Source organism: Triturus cristatus, chromosome 2_1, assembly GCF_964204655.1.
Source record: "Triturus cristatus chromosome 2_1, aTriCri1.1, whole genome shotgun sequence".
Taxonomy (NCBI): domain Eukaryota; kingdom Metazoa; phylum Chordata; class Amphibia; order Caudata; family Salamandridae; genus Triturus; species Triturus cristatus.
In genome coordinates this window covers 42382699-42408288 of record NC_140581.1, presented here as the reverse complement: position 1 = coordinate 42408288, position 25590 = coordinate 42382699, and the positions used below count along the sequence as shown (strand labels likewise).

Sequence of the window (25590 nt, the reverse complement as noted above, 5' to 3'; positions counted from 1 at the left end):
CATCCCTTGCAGTCAGTTCACCAAGCCAGAGGCCCTCATGCAGCCTGTCTCCATCCCTTGCAGTCAGTTCACCAAGCCAGAGGCCCTCATGCAGCCTGTCTGCATCCCTTGCAGTCAGTTCACCAAGCCAGAGGCCCTCATGCAGCCTGTCTGCATCCCTTGCAGTCAGTTCACCAAGCCAGAGGCCCTCATGCAGCCTGTCTGCATCCCTTGCAGTCAGTTCACCATGCTAGAGGCCCTCATGCAGCCTGTCTGCATCCCTTGCAGTCAGTTCACCAAACCAGAGGCCCTTATGCAGCCTGTCTGCATCCCTTGCAGTCAGTTCACCAAGCCAGAGGCCCTCATGCAGCCTGTCTGCATCCCTTGCAGTCAGTTCACCAGCCCAGATGCCCTCATGCAGCCTGTCTGCATCCCTTGCAGTCAGTTCACCAAGCCAGAGGCCCTCATGCTGACTGTCTGCATCCCTTGCAGTCAGTTCACCAAGCCAGAGGCCCTCATGCAGCCTGTTTCCATCCCTTGCAGTCAGTTCACCAAGCCAGAGGCCCTCATGCAGCCTGTCTCCATCCCTTGCAGTCAGTTCACCAAGCCAGAGGCCCTCATGCAGCCTGTCTCCATCCCTTGCAGTCAGTTCACCAAGCCAGAGGCCCTCATGCAGCCTGTCTCCATCCCTTGCAGTCAGTTCACCAAGCCAGAGGCCCTCATGCAGCCTGTCTCCACCCCTTGCAGTCAGTTCACCAAGCCAGAGGCCCTCATGCAGCCTGTCTGCATCCTTTGCAGTCAGTCCACCAAGCCAGAGGCCCTCATGCAGCCTGTCTGCATCCCTTGCAGTCAGTTCACCAAGCCAGAGATCCTCATGCAGCCTGTATCCATCCCTTGCAGTCAGTTCACCAAGCCAGAGGCCCTCATGCAGCCTGTCTGCATCCCTTGCAGTAGGTTCACCAAGCCAGAGGCCCTCATGCAGCCTGTCTGCATCCCTTGCAGTCAGTTCACCAAGCCAGAGGCCCTCATGCAGCCTGTCTCCATCCCTTGCAGTCAGTTCAGCAAGCCAGAGGCCCTCATGCAGCCTGTCTGCATCCCTTGCAGTCGGTTCACCAAGCCAGAGGCCCTCATGCAGCCTGTCTCCATCCCTTGCAGTCAGTTCACCAAGCCAGAGGCCCTCATGCAGCCTGTCTCCATCTCTTGCAGTCAGTTCACCAAGCCAGAGGCCCTCATGCAGCCTGTATCCATCCCTTGCAGTCAGTTCACCAAGCCAGAGGCCCTCATGCAGCCTGTCTCCATCCCTTGCAGTCAGTTCACCAAGCCAGAGGCCCTCATGCAGCCTGTCTGCATCCCTTGCAGTCAGTTCACCAAGCCACAGGCCCTGATGCAGCCTGTCTGCATCCCTGACAGTCAGTTCACCAAGCCAGAGGCCCTCATGCAGCCTGTCTCCATCCCTTGCAGTCAGTTCACCAAGCCAGAGGCCCTCATGCAGCCTGTATGCATCCCTTGCAGTCAGTTCACCAAGCCAGAGGCCCTCATGCAGCCTGTCTCCATCCCTTGCAGTCAGTTCACCAAGCCAGAGGCCCTCATGCAGCCTGTCTGCATCCCTTGCAGTCAGTTCACCAAGCCAGAGGCCCTCATGCAGCCTGTCTGCATCCCTTGCAGTCAGTTCACCAAGCCAGAGGCCCTCATGCAGCCTGTCTGCATCCCTTGCAGTCAGTTCACCATGCTAGAGGCCCTCAAGCAGCCTGTCTGCATCCCTTGCAGTCAGTTCACCAAACCAGAGGCCCTCATGCAGCCTGTTTCCATCCCTTGCAGTCAGTTCACCAAGCCAGAGGCCCTCATGCAGCCTGTCTCCATCCCTTGCAGTCAGTTCACCAAGCCAGAGGCCCTCATGCAGCCTGTCTCCATCCCTTGCAGTCAGTTCACCAAGCCAGAAGCCCACATGCAGCCTGTCTCAATCCCTTGCAGTCAGTTCACCAAACCAGAGGCCCTCATGCAGCCTGTCTCCATCCCTTGCAGTCAGTTCACCAAGCCAGAGGCCCTCATGCAGCCTGTCTCCATCCCTTGCAGTCAGTTTACCATGCCAGAGGCCCTCATGCAGCCTGTCTGCATCCTTTGCAGTCAGTTCACCAAGCCAGAGGCCCTCATGCAGCCTGTCTGCATCCCTTGCAGTGAGTTCACCAAGCCAGAGGCCCTCATGCAGCCTGTATCCATCCCTTGCAGTGAGTTCACTAAGCCAGAGGCCCTCATGCAGCCTCTCTCCATCCCTTGCAGTCAGTTCACTAAGCCAGAGGGCCTCATGCATCCTGTCTGCATTCCTTGCAGTCAGTTCACCTAGCCAGAGGCCCTCATGCAGCCTGTCTGCATCCCTTGCAGTCAGTTCACCAAGCCAGAGGCCCTCATGCAGCCTGTCTGCATCCCTTGCAGTCAGTTCACCAAGCCACAGGCCCTCATGCAGCCTGTCTGCATCCCTTGCAGTCAGTTCACCAAGCCACAGGCCCTCATGCAGCCTGTCTGCATCCCTGAGAGTCAGTTCACCAAGCCAGAGGCCCTCATACAGCCTGTCTCCATCCCTTGCAGTCAGTTCACCAAGCCAGAGGCCCTCATGTAGCCTGTATGCATCCCTTGCAGTCAGTTCACCAAGCCAGAGGCCCTCATGCAGCCCGTCTCCATCCTTTGCAGTCAGTTCACCAAGCCAGAGGCCCTCATGCAGCCTGTCTGCATCCATTGCAGTCAGTTCACCAAGCCAGAGGCCCTCATGCAGCCTGTCTGCATCCCTTGCAGTCAGTTCACCAGCCCACAGGCCCTCATGCAGCCTGTCTCCATCCATTGCAGTCAGTTCACCAAGCCAGAGGCCCTCATGCAGCCTGTCTGCATCCCTTGCAGTCAGTTCACCAAGCCAGAGGCCCTCATGCAGCCTGTTTGCATCCCTTGCAGTCAGTTCACCAAGCCAGAGGCCCTCATGCAACCTGTCTCCATCCCTTGCAACAGTCAGTTCACCAAGCCAGAGGCCCTCATGCAGCCTGTCTGCATCCCTTGCAGTCAGTTCACCAGCCCAGAGGCCCTCATGCAGCCTGTCTCCATCCCTTGCAGTCAGTTCACCAAGCCAGAGGCCCACATGCAGCCTGTCTCCATCCCTTGCAGTCAATTCACCAAGCCAGAGGCCCTCATGCAGCCTGTCTCCATCCCTTGCAACAGTCAGTTCACCAAGCCAGAGGCCCTCATGCAGCCTGTCTGCATCCCTTGCAGTCAGTTCACCAGCCCAGAGGCCCTCATGCAGCCTGTCTCCATCCCTTGCAGTCAGTTCACCAAGCCAGAGGCCCACATGCAGCCTGACTCCATCCCTTGCAGTCAATTCACCAAGCCAGAGGCCCTCATGCAGCCTGTCTCCATCCCTTGCAGTCAGTTCACCAAGCCAGAGGCCCTCATGCAGCCTGTCTCCATCCCTTGCAGTCAGTTCACCAAGCCAGAGGCCCTCATGCAGCCTGTCTGCATCCCTTGCAGTCAGTTCACCAAGCCAGAGGCCCTCATGCAGCCTGTCTGCATCCCTTGCAGTCAGTTCACCAAGCCAGAGGCCCTCATGCAGCCTGTCTGCATCCCTTGAAGTCAGTTCACCAAGCCAGAGGCCCTCATGCAGCCTGTCTGCATCCCTTGCAGTCAGTTCACCATGCTAGAGGCCCTCATGCAGCCTGTCTGCATCCCTTGCAGTCAGTTCACCAAACCAGAGGCCCTTATGCAGCCTGTCTGCATCCCTTGCAGTCAGTTCACCAAGCCAGAGGCCCTCATGCAGCCTGTCTGCATCCCTTGCAGTCAGTTCACCAGCCCAGATGCCCTCATGCAGCCTGTCTGCATCCCTTGCAGTCAGTTCACCAAGCCAGAGGCCCTCATGCTGACTGTCTGCATCCCTTGCAGTCAGTTCACCAAGCCAGAGGCCCTCATGCAGCCTGTTTCCATCCCTTGCAGTCAGTTCACCAAGCCAGAGGCCCTCATGCAGCCTGTCTCCATCCCTTGCAGTCAGTTCACCAAGCCAGAGGCCCTCATGCAGCCTGTCTCCATCCCTTGCAGTCAGTTCACCAAGCCAGAGGCCCACATGCAGCCTGTCTCCATCCCTTGCAGTCAGTTCACCAAGCCAGAGGCCCTCATGCAGCCTGTCTCCATCCCTTGCAGTCAGTTCACCAAGCCAGAGGCCCTCATGCAGCCTGTCTCCACCCCTTGCAGTCAGTTCACCAAGCCAGAGGCCCTCATGCAGCCTGTCTGCATCCTTTGCAGTCAGTCCACCAAGCCAGAGGCCCTCATGCAGCCTGTCTGCATCCCTTGCAGTCAGTTCACCAAGCCAGAGATCCTCATGCAGCCTGTATCCATCCCTTGCAGTCAGTTCACCAAGCCAGAGGCCCTCATGCAGCCTGTCTGCATCCCTTGCAGTAGGTTCACCAAGCCAGAGGCCCTCATGCAGCCTGTCTGCATCCCTTGCAGTCAGTTCACCAAGCCAGAGGCCCTCATGCAGCCTGTCTCCATCCCTTGCAGTCAGTTCAGCAAGCCAGAGGCCCTCATGCAGCCTGTCTGCATCCCTTGCAGTCGGTTCACCAAGCCAGAGGCCCTCATGCAGCCTGTCTCCATCCCTTGCAGTCAGTTCACCAAGCCAGAGGCCCTCATGCAGCCTGTCTCCATCTCTTGCAGTCAGTTCACCAAGCCAGAGGCCCTCATGCAGCCTGTATCCATCCCTTGCAGTCAGTTCACCAAGCCAGAGGCCCTCATGCAGCCTGTCTCCATCCCTTGCAGTCAGTTCACCAAGCCAGAGGCCCTCATGCAGCCTGTCTGCATCCCTTGCAGTCAGTTCACCAAGCCACAGGCCCTGATGCAGCCTGTCTGCATCCCTGACAGTCAGTTCACCAAGCCAGAGGCCCTCATGCAGCCTGTCTCCATCCCTTGCAGTCAGTTCACCAAGCCAGAGGCCCTCATGCAGCCTGTATGCATCCCTTGCAGTCAGTTCACCAAGCCAGAGGCCCTCATGCAGCCTGTCTCCATCCCTTGCAGTCAGTTCACCAAGCCAGAGGCCCTCATGCAGCCTGTCTGCATCCCTTGCAGTCAGTTCACCAAGCCAGAGGCCCTCATGCAGCCTGTCTGCATCCCTTGCAGTCAGTTCACCAAGCCAGAGGCCCTCATGCAGCCTGTCTGCATCCCTTGCAGTCAGTTCACCATGCTAGAGGCCCTCAAGCAGCCTGTCTGCATCCCTTGCAGTCAGTTCACCAAACCAGAGGCCCTCATGCAGCCTGTCTGCATCCCTTGCAGTCAGTTCACCAAGCCAGAGGCCCTCATGCAGCCTGTCTGCATCCCTTGCAGTCAGTTCACCAGCCCAGAGGCCCTCATGCAGCCTGTCTGCATCCCTTGCAGTCAGTTCACCAAGCCAGAGGCCCTCATGCTGACTGTCTGCATCCCTTGCAGTCAGTTCACCAAGCCAGAGGCCCTCATGCAGCCTGTTTCCATCCCTTGCAGTCAGTTCACCAAGCCAGAGGCCCTCATGCAGCCTGTCTCCATCCCTTGCAGTCAGTTCACAAAGCCAGAGGCCCTCATGCAGCCTGTCTCCACCCCTTGCAGTCAGTTCACCAAGCCAGAGGCCCTCATGCAGCCTGTCTGCATCCTTTGCAGTCAGTCCACCAAGCCAGAGGCCCTCATGCAGCCTGTCTGCATCCCTTGCAGTCAGTTCACCAAGCCAGAGGCCCTCATGCAGCCTGTATCCATCCCTTGCAGTCAGTTCACCAAGCCAGAGGCCCTCATGCAGCCTGTCTGCATCCCTTGCAGTAGGTTCACCAAGCCAGAGGCCCTCATGCAGCCTGTCTGCATCCCTTGCAGTCAGTTCACCAAGCCAGAGGCCCTCATGCAGCCTGTCTGCATCCCTTGCAGTCAGTTCACCAAGCCACAGGCCCTCATGCAGCCTGTCTGCATCCCTGACAGTCAGTTCACCAAGCCAGAGGCCCTCATACAGCCTGTCTCCATCCCTTGCAGTCAGTTCGCCAAGCCAGAGGCCCTCATGCAGCCTGTATGCATCCCTTGCAGTCAGTTCACCAAGCCAGAGGCCCTCATGCAGCCCGTCTCCATCCTTTGCAGTCAGTTCACCAAGCCAGAGGCCCTCATGCAGCCTGTCTGCATCCATTGCAGTCAGTTCACTAAGCCAGAGGCCCTCATGCAGCCTGTCTGCATCCCTTGCAGTCAGTTCACCAAGCCAGAGGCCCTCATGCAGCCTGTATCCATCCCTTGCAGTCAGTTCACCAAGCCAGAGGCCCTCATGCAGCCTGTCTCCATCCCTTGCAGTCAGTTCACCAAGCCAGAGGCCCTCATGCAGCCTGTCTCCATCCCTTGCAGTCAGTTCACCAAGCCAGAGGCCCTCATGCAGCCTGTCTCCATCCCTTGCAGTCAGTTCACCAAGCCAGAGGCCCACATGCAGCCTGTCTCCATCCCTTGCAGTCAGTTCACCAAGCCAGAGGCCCACATGCAGCCTGTCTCCATCCCTTGCAGTCAGTTCACCAAGCCAGAGGCCCTCATGCAGCCTGTCTGCATCCTTTGCAGTCAGTTCACCAAGCCAGAGGCCCTCATGCAGCCTGTCTGCATCCCTTGTAGTGAGTTCACCAAGCCACAGGCCCTCATGCAGCCTGTATCCATCCCTTGCAGTCAGTTCACCAAGCCAGAGGCCCTCATGCAGCCTGTCTCCATCCCTTGCAGTCAGTTCACCAAGCCAGAGGCCCTCATGCAGCCTGTCTCCATCCCTTGCAGTCAGTTCACCTAGCCAGAGGCCCTCGTGCATCCTGTCTCCATCCCTTGCAGTCAGTTCACCAAGCCACAGGCCCTCATGCAGCCTGTCTGCATCCCTTGCAGTCAGTTCACCAAGCCACAGGCCCTCATGCAGCCTGTCTGCATCCCTTGCAGTCAGTTCACCAAGCCAGAGGCCCTCATGCAGCCTGTCTCCATCCCTTGCAGTCAGTTCACCAAGCCAGAGGCCCTCATGCAGCCTGGCTGCATCCCTTGCAGTTAGTTCACCAAGCCAGAGGCCCTCATGCAGCCTGTCTCCATCCCTTGCAGTGAGTTCACCAAGCCAGAGGCCCTCATGCAGCCTGTCTCCACCACTTGCAGTCAGTTCACCAAGCCAGAGGCCCGCATGCAGCCTGTCTCCATCCCTTGCAGTCAGTTCACCAGCCCAGAGGCCCCCATGCAGCCTGTCTGCATCCCTTGCAGTCAGTTCACCAAGCCAGAGGCCCTCATGCAGACTGTCTGCATCCCTTGCAGTCAGTTCACCAAGCCAGAGGCCCTCATGTAGCCTGTTTCCATCCCTTGCAGTCAGTTCACCAAGCCAGAGGCCCTCATGCAGCCTGTCTCCATCCCTTGCAGTCAGTTCACCAAGTCAGAGGCCCTCATGCAGCCTGTCTCCATCCCTTGCAGTCAGTTCACCAAGCCAGAAGCCCACATGCAGCCTGTCTCAATCCCTTGCAGTCAGTTCACCAAACCAGAGGCCCTCATGCAGCCTGTCTCCATCCCTTGCAGTCAGTTCACCAAGCCAGAGGCCCTCATGCAGCCTGTCTCCATCCCTTGCAGTCAGTTTACCATGCCAGAGGCCCTCATGCAGCCTGTCTGCATCCTTTGCAGTCAGTTCACCAAGCCAGAGGCCCTCATGCAGCCTGTCTGCATCCCTTGCAGTGAGTTCATCAAGCCAGAGGCCCTCATGCAGCCTGTATCCATCCCTTGCAGTGAGTTCACTAAGCCAGAGGCCCTCATGCAGCCTGTCTCCATCCCTTGCAGTCAGTTCACCAAGCCAGAGGGCCTCATGCATCCTGTCTGCATCCCTTGCAGTCAGTTCACCAAGCCAGAGGCCCTCATGCAGCCCGTCTCCATCCTTTGCAGTCAGTTCACCTAGCCAGAGACCCTCATGCAGCCTGTCTCCATCCCTTGCAGTTAGTTCACCAAGCCAGAGGCCCTCATGCAGCCTGTCTGCATCCCTTGCAGTCAGTTCACCAAGCCACAGGCCCTCATGCAGCCTGTCTGCATCCCTGACAGTCAGTTCACCAAGCCAGAGGCCCTCATACAGCCTGTCTCCATCCCTTGCAGTCAGTTCACCAAGCCAGAGGCCCTCATGCAGCCTGTATGCATCCCTTGCAGTCAGTTCACCAAGCCAGAGGCCCTCATGCAGCCCGTCTCCATCCTTTGCAGTCAGTTCACCAAGCCAGAGGCCCTCAGGCAGCCTGTCTGCATCCATTGCAGTCAGTTCACCAAGCCAGAGGCCCTCATGCAGCCTGTCTGCATCCCTTGCAGTCAGTTCACCAGCCCACAGGCCCTCATGCAGCCTGTCTCCATCCATTGCAGTCAGTTCACCAAGCCAGAGGCCCTCATGCAGCCTGTCTGCATCCCTTGCAGTCAGTTCACCAACCCAGAGGCCCTCATGCAGCCTGTTTGCATCCCTTGCAGTCAGTTCACCAAGCCAGAGGCCCTCATGCAACCTGTCTCCATCCATTGCAACAGTCAGTTCACCAAGCCAGAGGCCCTCATGCAGCCTGTCTGCATCCCTTGCAGTCAGTTCACCAGCCCAGAGGCCCTCATGCAGCCTGTCTCCATCCCTTGCAGTCAGTTCACCAAGCCAGAGGCCCACATGCAGCCTGTCTCCATCCCTTGCAGTCAATTCACCAAGCCAGAGGCCCTCATGCAGCCTGTCTCCATCCCTTGCAGTCAGTTCACCAAGCCAGAGGCCCTCATGCAGCCTGTCTCCATCCCTTGCAGTCAGTTCACCAAGCCAGAGGCCCTCATGCAGCCTGTCTGCATCCCTTGCAGTCAGTTCACCAAGCCAGAGGCCCTCATGCAGCCTGTCTGCATCCCTTGCAGTCAGTTCACCAAGCCAGAGGCCCTCATGCAGCCTGTCTGCATCCCTTGCAGTCAGTTCACCATGCTAGAGGCCCTCATGCAGCCTGTCTGCATCCCTTGCAGTCAGTTCACCAAACCAGAGGCCCTCATGCAGCCTGTCTGCATCCCTTGCAGTCAGTTCACCAAGCCAGAGGCCCTCATGCAGCCTGTCTGCATCCCTTGCAGTCAGTTCACCAGCCCAGAGGCCCTCATGCAGCCTGTCTGCATCCCTTGCAGTCAGTTCACCAAGCCAGAGGCCCTCATGCTGACTGTCTGCATCCCTTGCAGTCAGTTCGCCAAGCCAGAGGCCCTCATGCAGCCTGTTTCCATCCCTTGCAGTCAGTTCACCAAGCCAGAGGCCCTCATGCAGCCTGTCTCCATCCCTTGCAGTCAGTTCACCAAGCCAGAGGCCCTCATGCAGCCTGTCTCCATCCCTTGCAGTCAGTTCACCAAGCCAGAGGCCCACATGCAGCCTGTCTCCATCCCTTGCAGTCAGTTCACCAAGCCAGAGGCCCTCATGCAGCCTGTCTCTATCCCTTGCAGTCAGTTCACCAAGCCAGAGGCCCTCATGCAGCCTGTCTCCACCCCTTGCAGTCAGTTCACCAAGCCAGAGGCCCTCATGCAGCCTGTCTGCATCCTTTGCAGTCAGTCCACCAAGCCAGAGGCCCTCATGCAGCCTGTCTGCATCCCTTGCAGTCAGTTCACCAAGCCAGAGGCCCTCATGCAGCCTGTATCCATCCCTTGCAGTCAGTTCACCAAGCCAGAGGCCCTCATGCAGCCTGTCTGCATCCCTTGCAGTAGGTTCACCAAGCCAGAGGCCCTCATGCAGCCGGTCTGCATCCCTTGCAGTCAGTTCACCAAGCCAGAGGCCCTCATGCAGCCTGTCTCCATCCCTTGCAGTCAGTTCACCAAGCCAGAGGCCCTCATGCAGCCTGTCTCCATCCCTTGCAGTCAGTTCACCAAGCCAGAGGCCCTCATGCAGCCTGTCTCCATCCCTTGCAGTCAGTTCACCAAGCCAGAAGCCCACATGCAGCCTGTCTCAATCCCTTGCAGTCAGTTCACCAAACCAGAGGCCCTCATGCAGCCTGTCTCCATCCCTTGCAGTCAGTTCACCAAGCCAGAGGCCCTCATGCAGCCTGTCTCCATCCCTTGCAGTCAGTTTACCATGCCAGAGGCCCTCATGCAGTCTGTCTGCATCCTTTGTAGTGAGTTCACCAAGCCACAGGCCCTCATGCAGCCTGTATCCATCCCTTGCAGTCAGTTCACCAAGCCAGAGGCCCTCATGCAGCCTGTCTCCATCCCTTGCAGTCAGTTCACCAAGCCAGAGGCCCTCATGCAGCCTGTCTCCATCCTTTGCAGTCAGTTCACCTAGCCAGAGTCCCTCATGCATCCTGTCTCCATCCCTTGCAGTCAGTTCACCAAGCCAAAGGCCCTCATGCAGCCTGTCTGCATCCCTTGCAGTCAGTTCACCAAGCCACAGGCCCTCATGCAGCCTGTCTGCATCCCTTGCAGTCAGTTCACCAAGCCAGAGGCCCTCATGCAGCCTGTCTCCATCCCTTGCAGTCAGTTCACCAAGCCAGAGGCCCTCATGCAGCCTGTCTGCATCCCTTGCAGTCAGTTCACCAAGCCAGAGGCCCTCGTGCAGCCTGTCTCCATCCCTTGCAGTCAGTTCACCAAGCCAGAGGCCCTCATGCAGCCTGTCTCCATCCCTTGCAGTCAGTTCACCAAGCCAGAGGCCCTCATGCAGCCTGTCTGCATCCCTTGCAGTCAGTTCACCAAGCCAGAGGCCCTCATGCAGCCTGTCTCCATCCCTTGCAGTCAGTTCACCAGCCCAGAGGCCCTCATGCAGCCTGTCTGCATCCCTTGCAGTCAGTTCACCAAGCCAGAGGCCCTCATGCAGCCTGTCTGCATCCCTTGCAGTCAGTTCACCAAGCCAGAGGCCCTCATGCAGCCTGTCTGTATCCCTTGCAGTCAGTTCACCAAGCCAGAGGCCCTCATGCAGCCTGGCTGCATCCCTTGCAGTAGGTTCACCAAGCCAGAGGCCCTCATGCAGCCTGTCTGCATCCCTTGCAGTCAGTTCACCAAGCCAGAGGCCCTCATGCAGCCTGTCTCCATCCCTTGCAGTCAGTTCACCAAGCCAGAGGCCCTCATGCAGCCTGTCTCCATCCCTTGCAGTCAGTTCACCAAGCCAGAGGCCCTCATGCAGCCTGTCTGCATCCCTTGCAGTCAGTTCACCAAACCAGAGGCCCTCATGCAGCCTGTCTCCATCCCTTGCAGTCAGTTCACCAGCCCAGAGGCCCTCATGCAGCTTGTCTCCATCCCTTGCAGTCAGTTCACCAAGCCAGAGGGCCTCATGCAGCCTGTCTGCATCCCTTGCAGTCAGTTCACCATGCCAGAGGCCCTCATGCAGCCTGTCTGCATCCCTTGCAATCAGTTCACCAGCCCACAGGCCCTCATGCAGTCTGTCTGCAGCCCTTGCAGTCAGTTCACCAGCCCCGAGGCCCTCATGAAGCCTGTCTGCAGCTCTTGCAGTCAGTTCACCAGCCCACAGGCCCTCATGCAGCCTGTCTCCATCCCTTGAAGTCAGTTCACCAAGCCAGAGGCCCACATGCAGCCTGTCTCCATCCCTTGCAGTCAGTTCACCAAGCCAGAGGCCCTCATGCAGCCTGTCTCCATCCCTTGCAGTCAGTTCACCAAGCCAGAGGCCCTCATGCAGCCTGTCTCCATCCCTTGCAGTCAGTTCACCAAGCCAGAAGCCCTCATGCAGCCTGTCTGCATCCCTTGCAGTCAGTTCACCAGCCAAGAGGCCCTCATGCAGCCTGTCTCCATCCCTTGCAGTGAGTTCACCAAGCCAGAGGCCCTCATGCAGCCTGTCTCCATCCCTTCCAGTCAGTTCACCAGCCCAGAGGCCCTCATGCAGCCTGTCTGCACCCCTTGCAGTCAGTTCACCAAGCCAGAGGGCCTCATGCAGCCTGTCTGCATCCCTTGCAGTCAGTTCACCAAGCCACAGGCCCTCATGCAGCCTGTCTGCATCCCTTGCAGTCAGTTCACCAAGCCAGAGGCCCTCGTGCAGCCTGTCTCCATCCCTTGCAGTCAGTTCACCAGAGGCCCTCATGCAGCCTGTCTGCATCCCTTGCAGTCAGTTCACCAAGCCAGAGGCCCTCATGCAGCCTGTCTCCATCCCTTGCAGTCAGTTCACCAAGCCAGAGGCCCTCATGCAGCCTGTCTCCATCCCTTGCAGTCAGTTCACCAAGCCAGAGGCCCTCATGCAGCCTGTCTGCATCCCTTGCAGTCAGTTCACCAAGCCAGTGGCCCTCATGCAGCCTGTCTCCATCCCTTGCAGTCAGTTCACCAGCCCAGAGGCCCTCATGCAGCCTGTCTGCATCCCTTGCAGTCAGTTCACCAAGCCAGAGGCCCTCATGCAGCCTGTCTGCATCCCTTGCAGTCAGTTCACCAAGCCAGAGGCCATCATGCAGCCTGTCTCCATCCCTTGCAGTCAGTTCACCAAGCCAGAGGCCCTCATGCAGCCTGTCTGCATCCCTTGCAGTGAGTTCACCAAGCCAGAGGCCCTCATGCAGCCTGTCTCCATCCCTTGCAGTCAGTTCACCAGCCCAGGGGCCCTCATGCAGCCTGTCTCCATCCCTTGCAGTCAGTTCACCAAGCCAGAGGGCCTCATGCAGCCTGTCTGCATCCCTTGCAGTCAGTTCACCAAGCCAGAGGCCCTCATGCAGCCTGTCTGCATCCCTTGCAATCAGTTCACCAGCCCAGAGGCCCTCATGCAGCCTGTCTCCATCCCTTGCAGTCAGTTCACCAAGCCAGAGGGCCTCATGCAGCCTGTCTGCATCCCTTGCAGTCAGTTCACCAAGCCAGAGGCCCTCATGCAGCCTGTCTGCAGCTCTTGCAGTCAGTTCACCAGCCCCGAGGCCCTCATGAAGCCTGTCTGCAGCTCTTGCAGTCTGTTCACCAAGCCAGAGGGCCTCATGCAGCCTGTCTGCATCCCTTGCAGTCAGTTCACCAGCCCAGAGGCCCTCGTGCAGCCTGTCTGCATCCCTTGCAGTCAGTTCACCAAGCCAGAGGCCCTCATGCAGCCTGTCTCCATCCCTTGCAGTCAGGTCACCAAGACAGAGGCCCTCATGCAGCCTGTCTCCATCCCTTGCAGTCAGTTCACCAAGCCAGAGGCCCTCATGCAGCCTGTCTGCATCCCTTGCAGTCAGTTCACCAAGCTAGAGGCCCTCATGCAGCCTGTCTCCATCCCTTGCAGTCAGTTCACCAGCCCAGAGGCCCTCATGCAGCCTGTCTCCATCCCTTGCAGTCAGTTCACCAAGCCAGAGGCCCTCATGCAGCCTGTCTGCATCCCTTGCAATCAGTTCACCAGCCCACAGGCCCTCATGCAGTCTGTCTGCATCCCTTGCAGTCAGTTCACCAGCCCCGTGGCCCTCATGAAGCCTGTCTGCAGCTCTTGCAGTCAGTTCACCAGCCCACAGGCCCTCATGAAGCCTGTCTGCAGCACTTGCAGTCAGTTCACCAGCCCACAGGCCCTCATGCAGCCTGTCTCCATCCCTTGCAGTCAGTTCACCAGCCCACAGGCCCTCATGCAGCCTGTCTCCATCCCTTGCAGTCAGTTCACCAAGCCAGAGGCCCTCATGAAGCCTGTCTGCAGCCCTTGCAGTCAGTTCATCATTCCACATGCGCTCAGTTCACTCAGGCTCTATCCTTGACATTAGCATAATGTGCTACCTCGGAAACTCCGAGAACTAAAGCAAGCTCAGTGCATTGCCAGGGTCTTCTTGCTGGGTTTGACCTTCAGGGGGTAGCAAAGCCAGTCAAGGTGAGCTCAAAGAGAATGATTTAGCTTCAGAAATGTTTTTTTAAATGTTGTTTTACGGAGTTTTATATAGCGCGAACATGACCCAAAGCTATCCGGTATCAGAGCGCTTTACTCGAGCACCAGTCGCGTCACACGAGGACACCTTCATGTTTTTTGTTAGGTAAGAAACTGAGATACAGCTAGCACATGGGCCGCGTGCGATAATGAAATGTGGTGAAATCTAGACAGCTTTCCAATGAAATCAGTTCCCCCCAACTGCAGGGAGATTTGTCCTCCTCTGAAGATGGAGTTACTCTGAATGCTTGATAGCCCCGCTCGGGACACAGGATTACCAGTCACTGATACCGAGCCTAGAGCTGGTGTCACATCTTTGTAATCCGCCTGGAGAGTTCTGCTTTCACTTCTGTCTTGCCTAACTTGGGTGTGGTAGCTCTGGTAAGTTCACCATGTCCCACAGGTGAAGAGCCGGTTGTAGTGCCTGGCAATCACAATGCCAGCCTAGGGAAGCTGGCCAGCTGGGTACCATGCTTGGGATGAAGGGCTGGATGCAGCTATTGCAGAGGCTCCCAGCCTGAGGGAATGTTCAGACACAGACTTAGTTGAAGGAATGGTTGCCGCTGGGCAGGCAAGAACAGTGGGTGGGAGTGGGGTGTTTGGATGTCTCCAGAGTCAGAGATAAATTTGTCCTCCTTGCTTTAGCCCCCTCTGCAGCCCTGGGGCATCAGACAACAGGTCACAGAGGCCAGATGAGTGCCTCGGGCAACACACAGCAGTGTCCACTGGGTGAGTGCCTCATGAGCACTCCCTCTCAGCCCTGGCCATCTCTGTACATCAGCACTCATTCTCTTTCTCAAACAATGTGGGAGCCTTCATCCATAGTACTGGGTAGGTCTTGTGCAGCCCCTCTATTGTACAAAAACCAGATGATGGACGGAATGCTGAACAATGCAAACATTCACCCCTAGTCACAGATCTCAGTTAAATCCATTGTTCTTTTGCTCATCACGCCACCCCAGTTTGAACCCAGCCATGTGCAAATCAGTGTTGACCCTGCTCCCCATGGGAACAGTCCAGCCCGAACTGCCAGGCCAGGTCCTCCCTGGACCGGAAACAAGCATCCTGGGACTGGTTCTGAGTAACACCCCCATCAGCCAGGCTAACTTAAATCCAGTGCCAAAGAGAGCAAGGATCCCACGTCTGGGTATACCCGTCTCACTTAGGGCGACAAAAGCAAAAAGAACAGATGATGGACAGAATGCTGACCAAATCAAACATTCACCCCCAGTCCCAGGTCTGGGTTTAATCCATTGTTTTTTTGTGCTGTAGGCTGTGGGATCTTATCACCTGAGCTGCGTGACCTGTGCCTTTGCAGATCTAGTGAACAGTGATGAGGTAGGCAGGTTATCACCCCTCTTGCTCTCAGTTCCAAGCAATGGCAGACCATCTTTCTCTTTGGTCCTGGAGTGTGTCCCTGACTTTTATGGGCAGAAGAAACTGGGCTCCAGTGCAAATACAGGAGCTTATCCATCCTGTCTTCCTGCCAGACAACTCAAAGGCAGGGGTGGGGATCCTGTGAGCAGGCACCTTATCATCACCGGAATGGCAATGTGTATGGATGCCAGGCTTCCTGCCTGGACATGTGCTTGTGCAGGCCTGGCAGAGTCCCGCCGGGCATGGCCATGAAACTGGGAGACGCTTTGGTTGTTTGCCAGGAAGAAAGCATGAACCCGTAGATGTGAATGGGCTGAGGTTTGAATGAATGACCCTACTGGATGAGGAAATGCAGATTCTGATCATGCATGTAGGATACAATAAGTAGAGACCGAGTAAGTCCACAGTTGATTAAGAATTTTGCAAGTGATCTGCTAACGGGGCAGCCTTGGGGTAAAAAGAAGCTTAGGTGAAGCACCAATCTATTGTCTGCGGATCCACCCCACCCACGGCTAAGGTTGAACTCCATTCCAGACCTTGAACTCCCAGCACTGCCAGTGGGCCCCTGGCAGATGCTTGAGGGTTAGACTCTCACATTGGCAGCCATCAACCAACTCTGCTACCACCCAGCGGCTTTCTGGCTGCTGCCTCGATGGAAGGTGAGACCTTCTTGAGTGAGGGGGTGCTTCATTGCCTCGGAGGGACAGAAGGTGTGTCTGATTCATCTTTCCTTGATCTAGGGAGATGATCCTATTTCTGAACCACCTGCATGAATGATCATTGGCAGATATGTGAAATACTATCAGTGAAGGGGTCTACAGGGGTCCACTCTGAGTGGAAACCCTTTATGTTGAAACAAAGGCCAGAGTCCAGCACCAGAGTAGGGGACAGTAGAATGAACATAGGTTGGGTTCCTAGACCAGATTGACCTGTGGAGTGACAAATCATATCTAATTAAAGATAACTCTTCACATGTTTTCTGTACTCTGCATGCGTGATTATTCTCTTTACTCACAATGGACAAGGGGCACATCTACTAAGAAGTGATGGAGTCCAGCGTTAGCCTTCCTGGCTTAACGCCGCGCTCCGCCACTTCTGAAACGCAGGGATGCACCATATTTACAATAAAATGTAGCAGCCCTGTGTTTCCCCCTGAGCTGGTGCTAAATATAGCAGCTTAGCGCCAACGCAGGCACCCCTGCACCATAGAGCAAGGGTGTCTGCATTGAGGGGAAGATTGTTTATGTGCAGGAAGGTGTCCCTTGCTGCATATAAACAATTGCTAAATGGCGTTTTACAACTTCTGTGACTTCTATAACTTAATGCAGCTCACATTGAAATTACAAAATGTCATTTTTTTTTTAAAGATCGTTTATGTGCAGAAAGGGAGATCTTCCTCCACATTAACAATCAGTGGCCTTTTGCTGTTTCCATGTGAGCTGCACAACGCAGCACACATGGAAACAGCAAAAACGAGGAGAAATAAAGCATTTCTCCTTGTTTCGCCTGTTTAAGACCAGGTTTTCCCTGGTCTTAATTTTGGTGCTGCCTCCTATTTACGCTGCCCTTGTAAATAGGGGGCAGCGTCAAAATCAATGGGTGTTGCAGTGGAACGCCTACTGCAACTCCCATTGCCCTACCCGTTCATGGTAAGTAAAGCGTGAAAATGTCCCTTATTTACAAGGAAGCATTAAGCCACGTTAAGTGGCTTAACGCTGCCTTGTAAATAAGGCGAGGCACATATCACCACAGGAACGTCACTAAAAGTGATGTTCCTGTGGCAATAGGGGCATGTAAATATTCCCCTAGGACTTGAGACCACTTCTGACTAGGTAAGTGCTGATATCATCATACCGATGGAGGTGGAGGGCGTTTCAGATATGGGACAGCACAGCTACACAATAAAGGCCCAAATGAGATGTGTCTGTGTGGAGAAATCATGGTGTGGTCCAGACTGCATGCATAAAAGGTGCACTAGTGATTTGTAGCCCCAGTTATTCATACCCCGGCACTTTAGAGCTATGCTCAGTTTGCAAATCTATATTTGCTGTATGCCACCTGCCATATTTTAGTGTGTCATATGAGACTTGTATCCAGAATCCACCATTGCTGCAACCTACCAGGCCATTGGCATGTGGGCATCTCCAGCCTCAGCTCACAACCGGCAGTATGTGTGCAGCAGCCTATCTGGCCCTCCCATATATGGGCATGTGGGCATCAGTATCGGCTCACAACTAGCAGTATGTGTGCAGCAGCCTACCTGACCCACCCATATATGGGCATGTGGGCATCTCCAGCATCGGCTCACAACTAGCAGCATGTGTGCATCAGCCTACCTGACCCACCCATATATGGACATGTGGGAATCTCCAGCCTCGGCTCACAACCGGAAGTATGTGTGCAGCAGCCTACCTGGCCCTACCATATATGGGCATGTGGGCATCTCCAGCCTCGGCTCACAACCAGCAGTATGAGTGCACCAGCCTACCTGACCCTCCCATATATGGTCATGTGGCATCTCCAGCCTTGGCTCACAACCAGCAGTATGAGTGCAGCAGCCTACTTGACCCTCCCATATATGGGAATGTGGCATCTCCAGCCTCGGCTCACAACCGGCAGTATGTGTGTGTAGCAGCCTATCTGGCCCTCCCATATAAGGGCATGTGGCGTCTTGCCCTCCCATATATGGGCATGTCGCATCTCCAGCCTCGGCTCACAATCAGCAGTATGTGTGCAGCAGCCTACCTGGCCCTCCCATATATGGGCATGTGGCATCTCCAGCCTAGGCTCACAACCAGCAGTATGTGTGCAGCAGCCTACCTGAACCTCCCATATATGGTCATGTGGCATCTCCAGCCTCGGCTCACAACCAGCAGTATGAGTGCAGCAGCCTACTTGACCCTCTCATATATGGGAATGTGGCATCTTCTCCAGCCTCGGCTCACAACCGGCAGTGTGTGTGTGTGTGTAGCAGCCTATCTGGCCCTCCCATATATGGGCATGTGGCATCTTGCCCTCCCATATATGGGCATGTGGCATCTCCAGCCTCGGCTCACAATCAGCAGTATGTGTGCAGCAGCCTACCTGACCCACCCAGAAACTTATATTATAATCTTACCATAGTTGGGGCAGACGGGGGCGTCTCCTCCACGATTACAGACCAGCTGAATCTGCGAACGATCCCAGTTGCACACCCGTATATAGAATGTTGGATTGTCCATTCCAGTGTATTGGCGCCATAAATCTGGATACTGACGACAAGTTTCTTTATTATGGCTTCCAGATTTCACGTACAACAGACTTATTATTTCTCGCTGATTGCACGAAAGTGTCTGACCAGGCTGAAGGACAGCATGATGCTAAAACAAAAAAGAAAGGACACATTAAGGTGTAAAATAAGCCTATCACTGATGGAAGGTTTTTATTGGGACATAGGATCAATAGCTAAAAAAGCAGATAAGGAGTTATGGGCTACGTCCGTCACTGCTTCCAAAGTCAATGGAGGACTACCCCTCGCTGTCACAATTTGACGATCCATGTGCTCCTTGAAAGGACTGAATAGATTTCTTAAGACTGCTCTCCATGCTCCATCCAGGATTCCAGGACCAAACCCTCTAAAACACCTGGATTTAATAGTAATGTATCCTCAGTCTCCCCACTCTGAACCATCCATGCATGATCTCAGCATGAACATATTATGAACCCCACTATGAGTCTGTATTCTTGTACCATCTCTCCATGACTGCAAATGATACATGGCGCTCCATCTCAGTTCATTCAGGATTTCTCAACCATTAAACAAAGAAACCTTACAAGTAAACCCACATTATTATTTATTTATTGGCCATCACATGTTTAACACAAATTAATTCAATTCAATTCAATTAAGCTTTATTCGGTTCAAATTAATTACCAGAAAAGCACAAAAAATACACATTGTAGAAATACAAAGGAGAGTTACAGTGGACATTGGCAACACTTTAAAATCACAAAATTGGTTAAAACACAGAAAGACACAGTTAATTAAAAACACATACTTTTCCTGGAGTTGATGCATTTGTTTAAAAAAGTAGCAGTATAAAAACAGATGTCCGCAGATTGCTCAGCACCCCACAAAATGTGCTCAAGATTGGACATGGCACTAATAAGTGACAATTTGTTAAAGATTACCACTATGATTTTATGCCCTCGCATCTCCTCTGATCACAATGCGATAATTCTTACAATTGCCAAACCACACAATAAGACTCTACCTAGACCGTTCTCTTTTCCCAGATATTTGATCTCAGACTCGCAATATTTGACACAGCTTAAACTACATCTCATAGAATTCATAGACATTAATATAGACTCAGCCTCGTGCAGTACGGTATGGGATGCTTGTAAAGCAAGTATTAGGGGCTTCACTCAAGCATATATATTTAGACAAAATTTGGAACGTAAAAATCGTAACGCCCAACTCATATTAAAAATAACCACCCAAGAAGAATTATTGGCTTCAGCGCTTCAATCAAACTCACCACTGACTACAGAAGTAGGACTAAAACTTGGAATTTTAAAAAACGAAGCTAAAACTAAGCTCATTCAAAAGAGCAGCATTAATATACATAAATTTAAAATAGCACAATATGAGGGAGGGGACAAAATCGGGAAAATTTTGGCTTATAAAGTTGCTGAGGATAGAGCCCGTACTCTGATTACAGGAATTCGAGGGGATGATAATAAAATTTATAATCAACCAACAGATATAATAAACCAATTTGCTGACTATTATAGAACGTTATATACTCCAGAAAACACCCCCAACCCAGATGCAATTAGGGACTATCTGGACAAACATATAATTAACTTACAACTCATACCGGGGATTGACTCTCTGTCGGACAGCATCACAATGGCAGAACTACATCAGGCTATATCTGTGCTACCCGCAGGGAAGGCGACGGGGGAGGACTTAATACCTCTGGAAATATACAAAGTATGCTTAGCTGAACTGGAGTGTCTCTTTTTGAAGGTATTGCAATCAGTTGGGCTCAATGGGAAAACACCTAAGTCATGGAATAGGGCGAAAATCATTTTTTTTCTAAAGAAAGATAAACCAAAGGAGGAGAGGGGGTCATACCGACCCATATCCTTGATAAACTCTGAGGCAAAAATATATGCTAAAATTCTGGCACTGAGACTGGCCCCTATTCTCCCCAAAATTATCAATCCACAACAACACGGATTTATAACTGGGAGAGACACTACCATACATGTTAATATGGCTATCACGGCATTCGATGTAGCAGAGCAGGAGTCCACCCCACTCGGTATGATCCTGCTAGACGCGGAGAAAGCTTTTGACCGAGTGGGGTGGGACTACTTATGGTCCGTCTTGTCTAAGATGGGGTTCAGGGGTCAATTTCTAAGGGGTGTACAGGCTTTATATGACAACCCAACGGCCTGTATTGGATACGGGGGTTTGACCTCTTCAGAGTTTTTAATACTTCGTGGCACACGGCAGGGATGCCCTCTGTCACCTCTGCTATTCGCCCTTTCATTAGAACCGTTTTTGTCTGCTCTTCAGTCCCAAACCCAAATTGCACCTTTTAATTCCGGCTTACAAACGCTTAAAATAACCGCATACGCTGATGATATCGCAGTTTACTCACAAGATATTAAGGAAGCATTGAAAGGTATTGTTTTCGAGGCTAATACATTTGGGGATATATCTGGGTATAAACTTAACTATCAAAAGACTCAGGTTATCGCTAATTACACCCCAGCCTCTTCGGTCCCCGAGATTTGCAAAAATGCTACATACCTAGGTGTTAAACTCACAGCTAAAATTCAAGAAATCAACAATTTGAATTATAATACACTTACAAAATCGACTATCTTATTACTAAAAAAATGGCACAGATTACCCTTGAATCTAATTGGGAGAATCAATTTGAAAAAGATGAAAATATTACCTAAATATTTGTATTTATTTCGTTCTATTCCACTGATTTTAAATAATATGTTCTTTAAACAATTAGATGCTGCATTTAGTAGATTTATTTGGGGCTTTAAAAAAGCAAGAAGATCGCTGAATCTTCTGAAAAACAACTTAAACATGGGAGGCCTTGACTTTCCTGATTTTAAGATGCATTTTTGGTCCGCTTTTGTGTTGCGTATTCGCTCTCTACTTAAAAAAGAAGGAACACTGTTTTTTCACACTTTTATGTTAAAACAGGATTCAAATATGTTTCTGCTACGAGCTAACGACCCGAATTACTACAAAAGAGTGAAATTTAAGACTGCTAAAGCTCTAATAAAGATTTGGGGCAATATAACAAAATACTGTAAAATCACCTATTTTCATTCAAAGTTACCATTATGGGGCAACCCGGGTCTGCCGGGAATATTCAACGATAACAGTGCTTATAGCTGGGCTAGGGCGGGTATCAGTGTCTTAGGAGACCTTTATGGTACACATGGGTTTTTAGATTTTAATACCCTTAAGATGCTATATGATATTCCTGAAACTATGAGATATAAACATTTACAGATACATGACTACTTGATTAATAAAAAACATCTTACGACGGTCTTAGATAGCGATATATTGAACTACCTATATTCAGCTAAAAATAAATCAGTAGTAAGTGACACTTATCGTCTTCTAACCAGCTTTAAAGCAAATGACTGCTCTAAATTAGCTGATAAATGGGGAAAGTTAATAGGCGTAAATATTACACCGAGGGAGATAGAGTGTTCCCTGTCAAATATCAATAAAAGGGTCCGCTCATCTAGTTTAATACTTCAACAGTTCAGAACGAGCTGTATGTTATATTACACGCCCAAAATAATAGCTAAGTGGTCTCACAACAATTTATATAGCGATCGAACAAAATGCCCTAAATGCTCGGCCGAGGCCGTTGATCTGGTACACATGCTGTTCTCATGCCCTACTTTTGGGACCTTTTGGGGGGACATTCAAAGAGTTTTAAAAACTAAGATGGTTCAACTACCCTCATTCAACGCTGCCTCGGTCTTGCTGGATATATATCCCATCTCTTTTCCACAGGCAGGCCTGGCCTCAATCCTCATGTCTTGCGCTAAGTTAACATTGGCAAGAGCTTGGACTCGCCCTGATCCACCTACGGTATGGGATTGGTGGACATTGGTAACTGAGATTCACTCGATGGAGTTAGCATTAGCAAATTTAAGAGGGATAAGCTCCTTGACCAAATACGAAAAGAATTGGGGAACTTTTATGGAATGATCCGGCTATTGTGATTTGTTTAGTACTACGAAACATTCTTCTTTATTTATTTATTTTTTGTTATATTTACAAATGTATGCATCAATGTATATTGTCTCTTTTGCCTTTTGTCAGCCTGTTTACAAATAAAAAATTAAAAATTAAAAAAAAAAAAAAAAAAAGTATCAATAGCTAAAAAAGCAGATAAGGAGTTATGGGCTACGTCCGTCACTGCTTCCAAAGTCAATGGAGGACTACCCCTCGCTGTCACAATTTGACGATCCATGTGCTCCTTGAAAGGACTGACTAGATTTCTTAAGACTGCTCCCCATGCTCCATCCAGGATTCCAGGACCAAACCCTCTAAAACACCTGGATTTAATAGTAATGTATCCTCAGTCTCCCCACTCTGAACCATCCATGCATGATCTCAGCATGAACATATTATGAACCCCACTATGAGTCTGTATTCTTGTACCATCTCTCCATGACTGCAAATGATACATGGCGCTCCATCTCAGTTCATTCAGGATTTCTCAACCATTAAACAAAGAAACCTTCCAAGTAAACCCACATTATTATTTATTTATTGGCCATCACATGTTTAACACAAATTAATTCAATTCAATTCAATTAAGCTTTATTCGGTTCAAATTAATTACCATAAAAGCACAAAAAATACACATTGTAGAAATACAAAGGAGAGTTACAGTGGACATTGGCAACACTTTAAAATCACAAAATTGGTTAAAACACAGAAAGACACAGTTAATTAAAAACACATACTTTTCCTGGAGTTGATGCATTTGTTTAAAAAAGTAACAGTATAAAAACAGATGTCCGCAGATTGCAAATTAATAATTAATTTCATAGCATGCTCGACTGTACGTATGCCATTTTTCACAAATATGGGTTTAAGAAAAGCGATACGAAAATTTGTGTACAGTTTACAGAACAAAATAAAGTGCAGTGTGCTTTGTATGGAGATCCCATCACATCTACAGGGCCCAAATGGATGTTTCCTCGCAATTGGATGGGCCACCAAATGGTGTGCCATTCCAAATCTGAGTCTTGTTAATACAAATTTATGCGAGGGCCTTGTAACCAAAGTTAGATAGACAGGAAATCCTTCCGTAGATAGATATCTATTGTAAAACATAACAGTGGACAAGGATCCGTCTGCAGCTGCCCTCTTTCTCCCGGCAAAATTCAGAAAAGCCCTTTTTAGCTCAGCTTTAGGGATCAATAAAACTGCTTTAGGGTCTTTTACAATATTCAGATTAAAAATATCTGAGAAGCATACAACAATATATTTAATCCAGGGTATTGCTCCAAATTTATCTAGTTGCAGACAGTCCTGAATGATAGATCTGGTAAAGGACTTCTCATCCTTCAGCCATATAGACCGCCAGGTCATCAAAGGCCTAAGGGATAAAAAGTCAAGTAAGTAATTGACAGATAATTCACGATGACTCAGAGCATTAGAAGCCGAGGTAGGCAGACATAGAAGCTTTTTAAAGAAAAGATTTTCTTCCAGCTGTAGATTATGGGCACAACACTAGCCCCAAACCCCTGCCCCATACAGTGCAATAGTTACACATCTGGCCTGATAAATTTTAAGCATGTCCCCGGTCCTGCGGTCCCCAATTTTAGTTGCAAATCTGAAGATGCCGTGGGCATTTCTGGCCATTTTGTTATGTATATTGTTAAATTCATGAATCCACTTCTTATCCCAAGAAAAGGTAATACCTAGGTAACAGAACTTATCCACTTGTTGCACCTTTTCATTATCTATAAAATAGCCTTTATTGATATGTTTTAAATTCTTTAAACCACAAATCAAGGTGTGTGTTTTCCCTTTGTAAATGACTAGTTTCCTATCTTTAATAAAAGTCGAAAAGCTATCCATCAGCCGCTGCAGTCCCACAGATGTTCTAGATAACAAAACAGCGTCATCGGCATATAATAACACCGGCACTGGGACACCATTAATCATGGGAGCATCAGCTTTTACTTCCTTTAAAATAGCATCAATTCCGTTAATAAATAAAATAAATAAAAGGGGAGCTAAAACACAACCCTGCCTTATACCACGTTTGACGTCAAAGTTTGGGGTACATTCTCCCTTATTACCAAAGCGCACACAAATTTTTAATTTCTCGTACATTCTGGCAAGAAAGAATATTATACCCTCTGGTGCTCCCATTTTCAACAAGGTTGGCCACAAAATCGAGTGGTCCACCATGTCGAAGGCGCTGCTCAGGTCTGCGAAGCACAGGTATATAAGGCCTGGTTTTGCATCAGTATACTTCCCGATCAGCAGTTCTAGATTAACACAAGCGTACCACTGCCTTTCCTGAATCCGTACTGGCTATCTGCCAGAATACAATCCTGTTCTACCCATTCCTCCAATCTTACAAGCATGACTCTACTCATAACCTTTACAGAGGAGTCCAACAGAGAGATAGGACGATAGTTCTTTGCATCAGACCTGCTTCCCTTTTTATAGATTGGGACAATGATAGACTCCCCCCAGGTTGGGGGGGGCTTGTCAAGAATTCCTGTCATACGAGGGGAGGAAAATGGTAACCAGCGAAAACGGACTAGATCTCCCAGGATGCTTAGCGGTTGAGAGGTTATGTAAACAGGAGAGCTGTTACATAACTCAAGGGAAACACGCCCTTATGTAAACAGGAGAGCTGTTACATAACTCAAGGGAAACACGCCCTTATGTAAACAGGAGAGCTGTTACATAACTCAAGGGAAACACGCCCTTATGTAAACAGGAGAGCTGTTACATAACTCAAGGAAAACACGCCCTTATGTAAACAGGAGAGCTGTTACATAACTCAAGGAAAACACGCCCTATAAAGGGAGGAACCGGGAGGCACAACGCTGTCGGATATTGTGTTTACACCGACGTACCTGCTTCGTGAAGAGCAGTGTTCCGGAGTGGTGCTCCAGTAAGGCAAGAATGGAGGTAGGTCGAGTCGTTACTCCCTGGGCCGTGTCTTGCCCCATCGTCACCTGTGAAGGACCCGGAAGCTCTACCGGTCAACCATTGAGCTTCGCTTTTTGACTCGGCTGAGTCCAAGCGCAGTGGCGCTTTTGCTGGTTGGAGTCGTAACTCCCAGCCCGACCAGAGACTGCCAGCTGTAACGCACACCAGGAGGTGTTTGCCGCGTTACAGACTCGGAAGTCCACAGGATCGATCGAGCGGCTGCTCTCGGTTCAGTCTT

At 51.4% G+C, this 25590-nt stretch overlaps 1 protein-coding gene across 1 annotated transcript in view; it reads right to left on the bottom strand.

Annotated features, from left to right (window-relative positions):
• LOC146863681 (uncharacterized) overlaps positions 1 to 25590 on the bottom strand; it is a 301266-nt gene that overhangs the window by 212213 nt on the left and 63463 nt on the right. The window contains exon 3 of the mRNA XM_085627808.1: positions 18240 to 18480. Coding sequence (XP_085483934.1) covers positions 18240 to 18480 — 241 coding nt within the window. The remainder of the gene's footprint in view (positions 1 to 18239; positions 18481 to 25590) is intronic.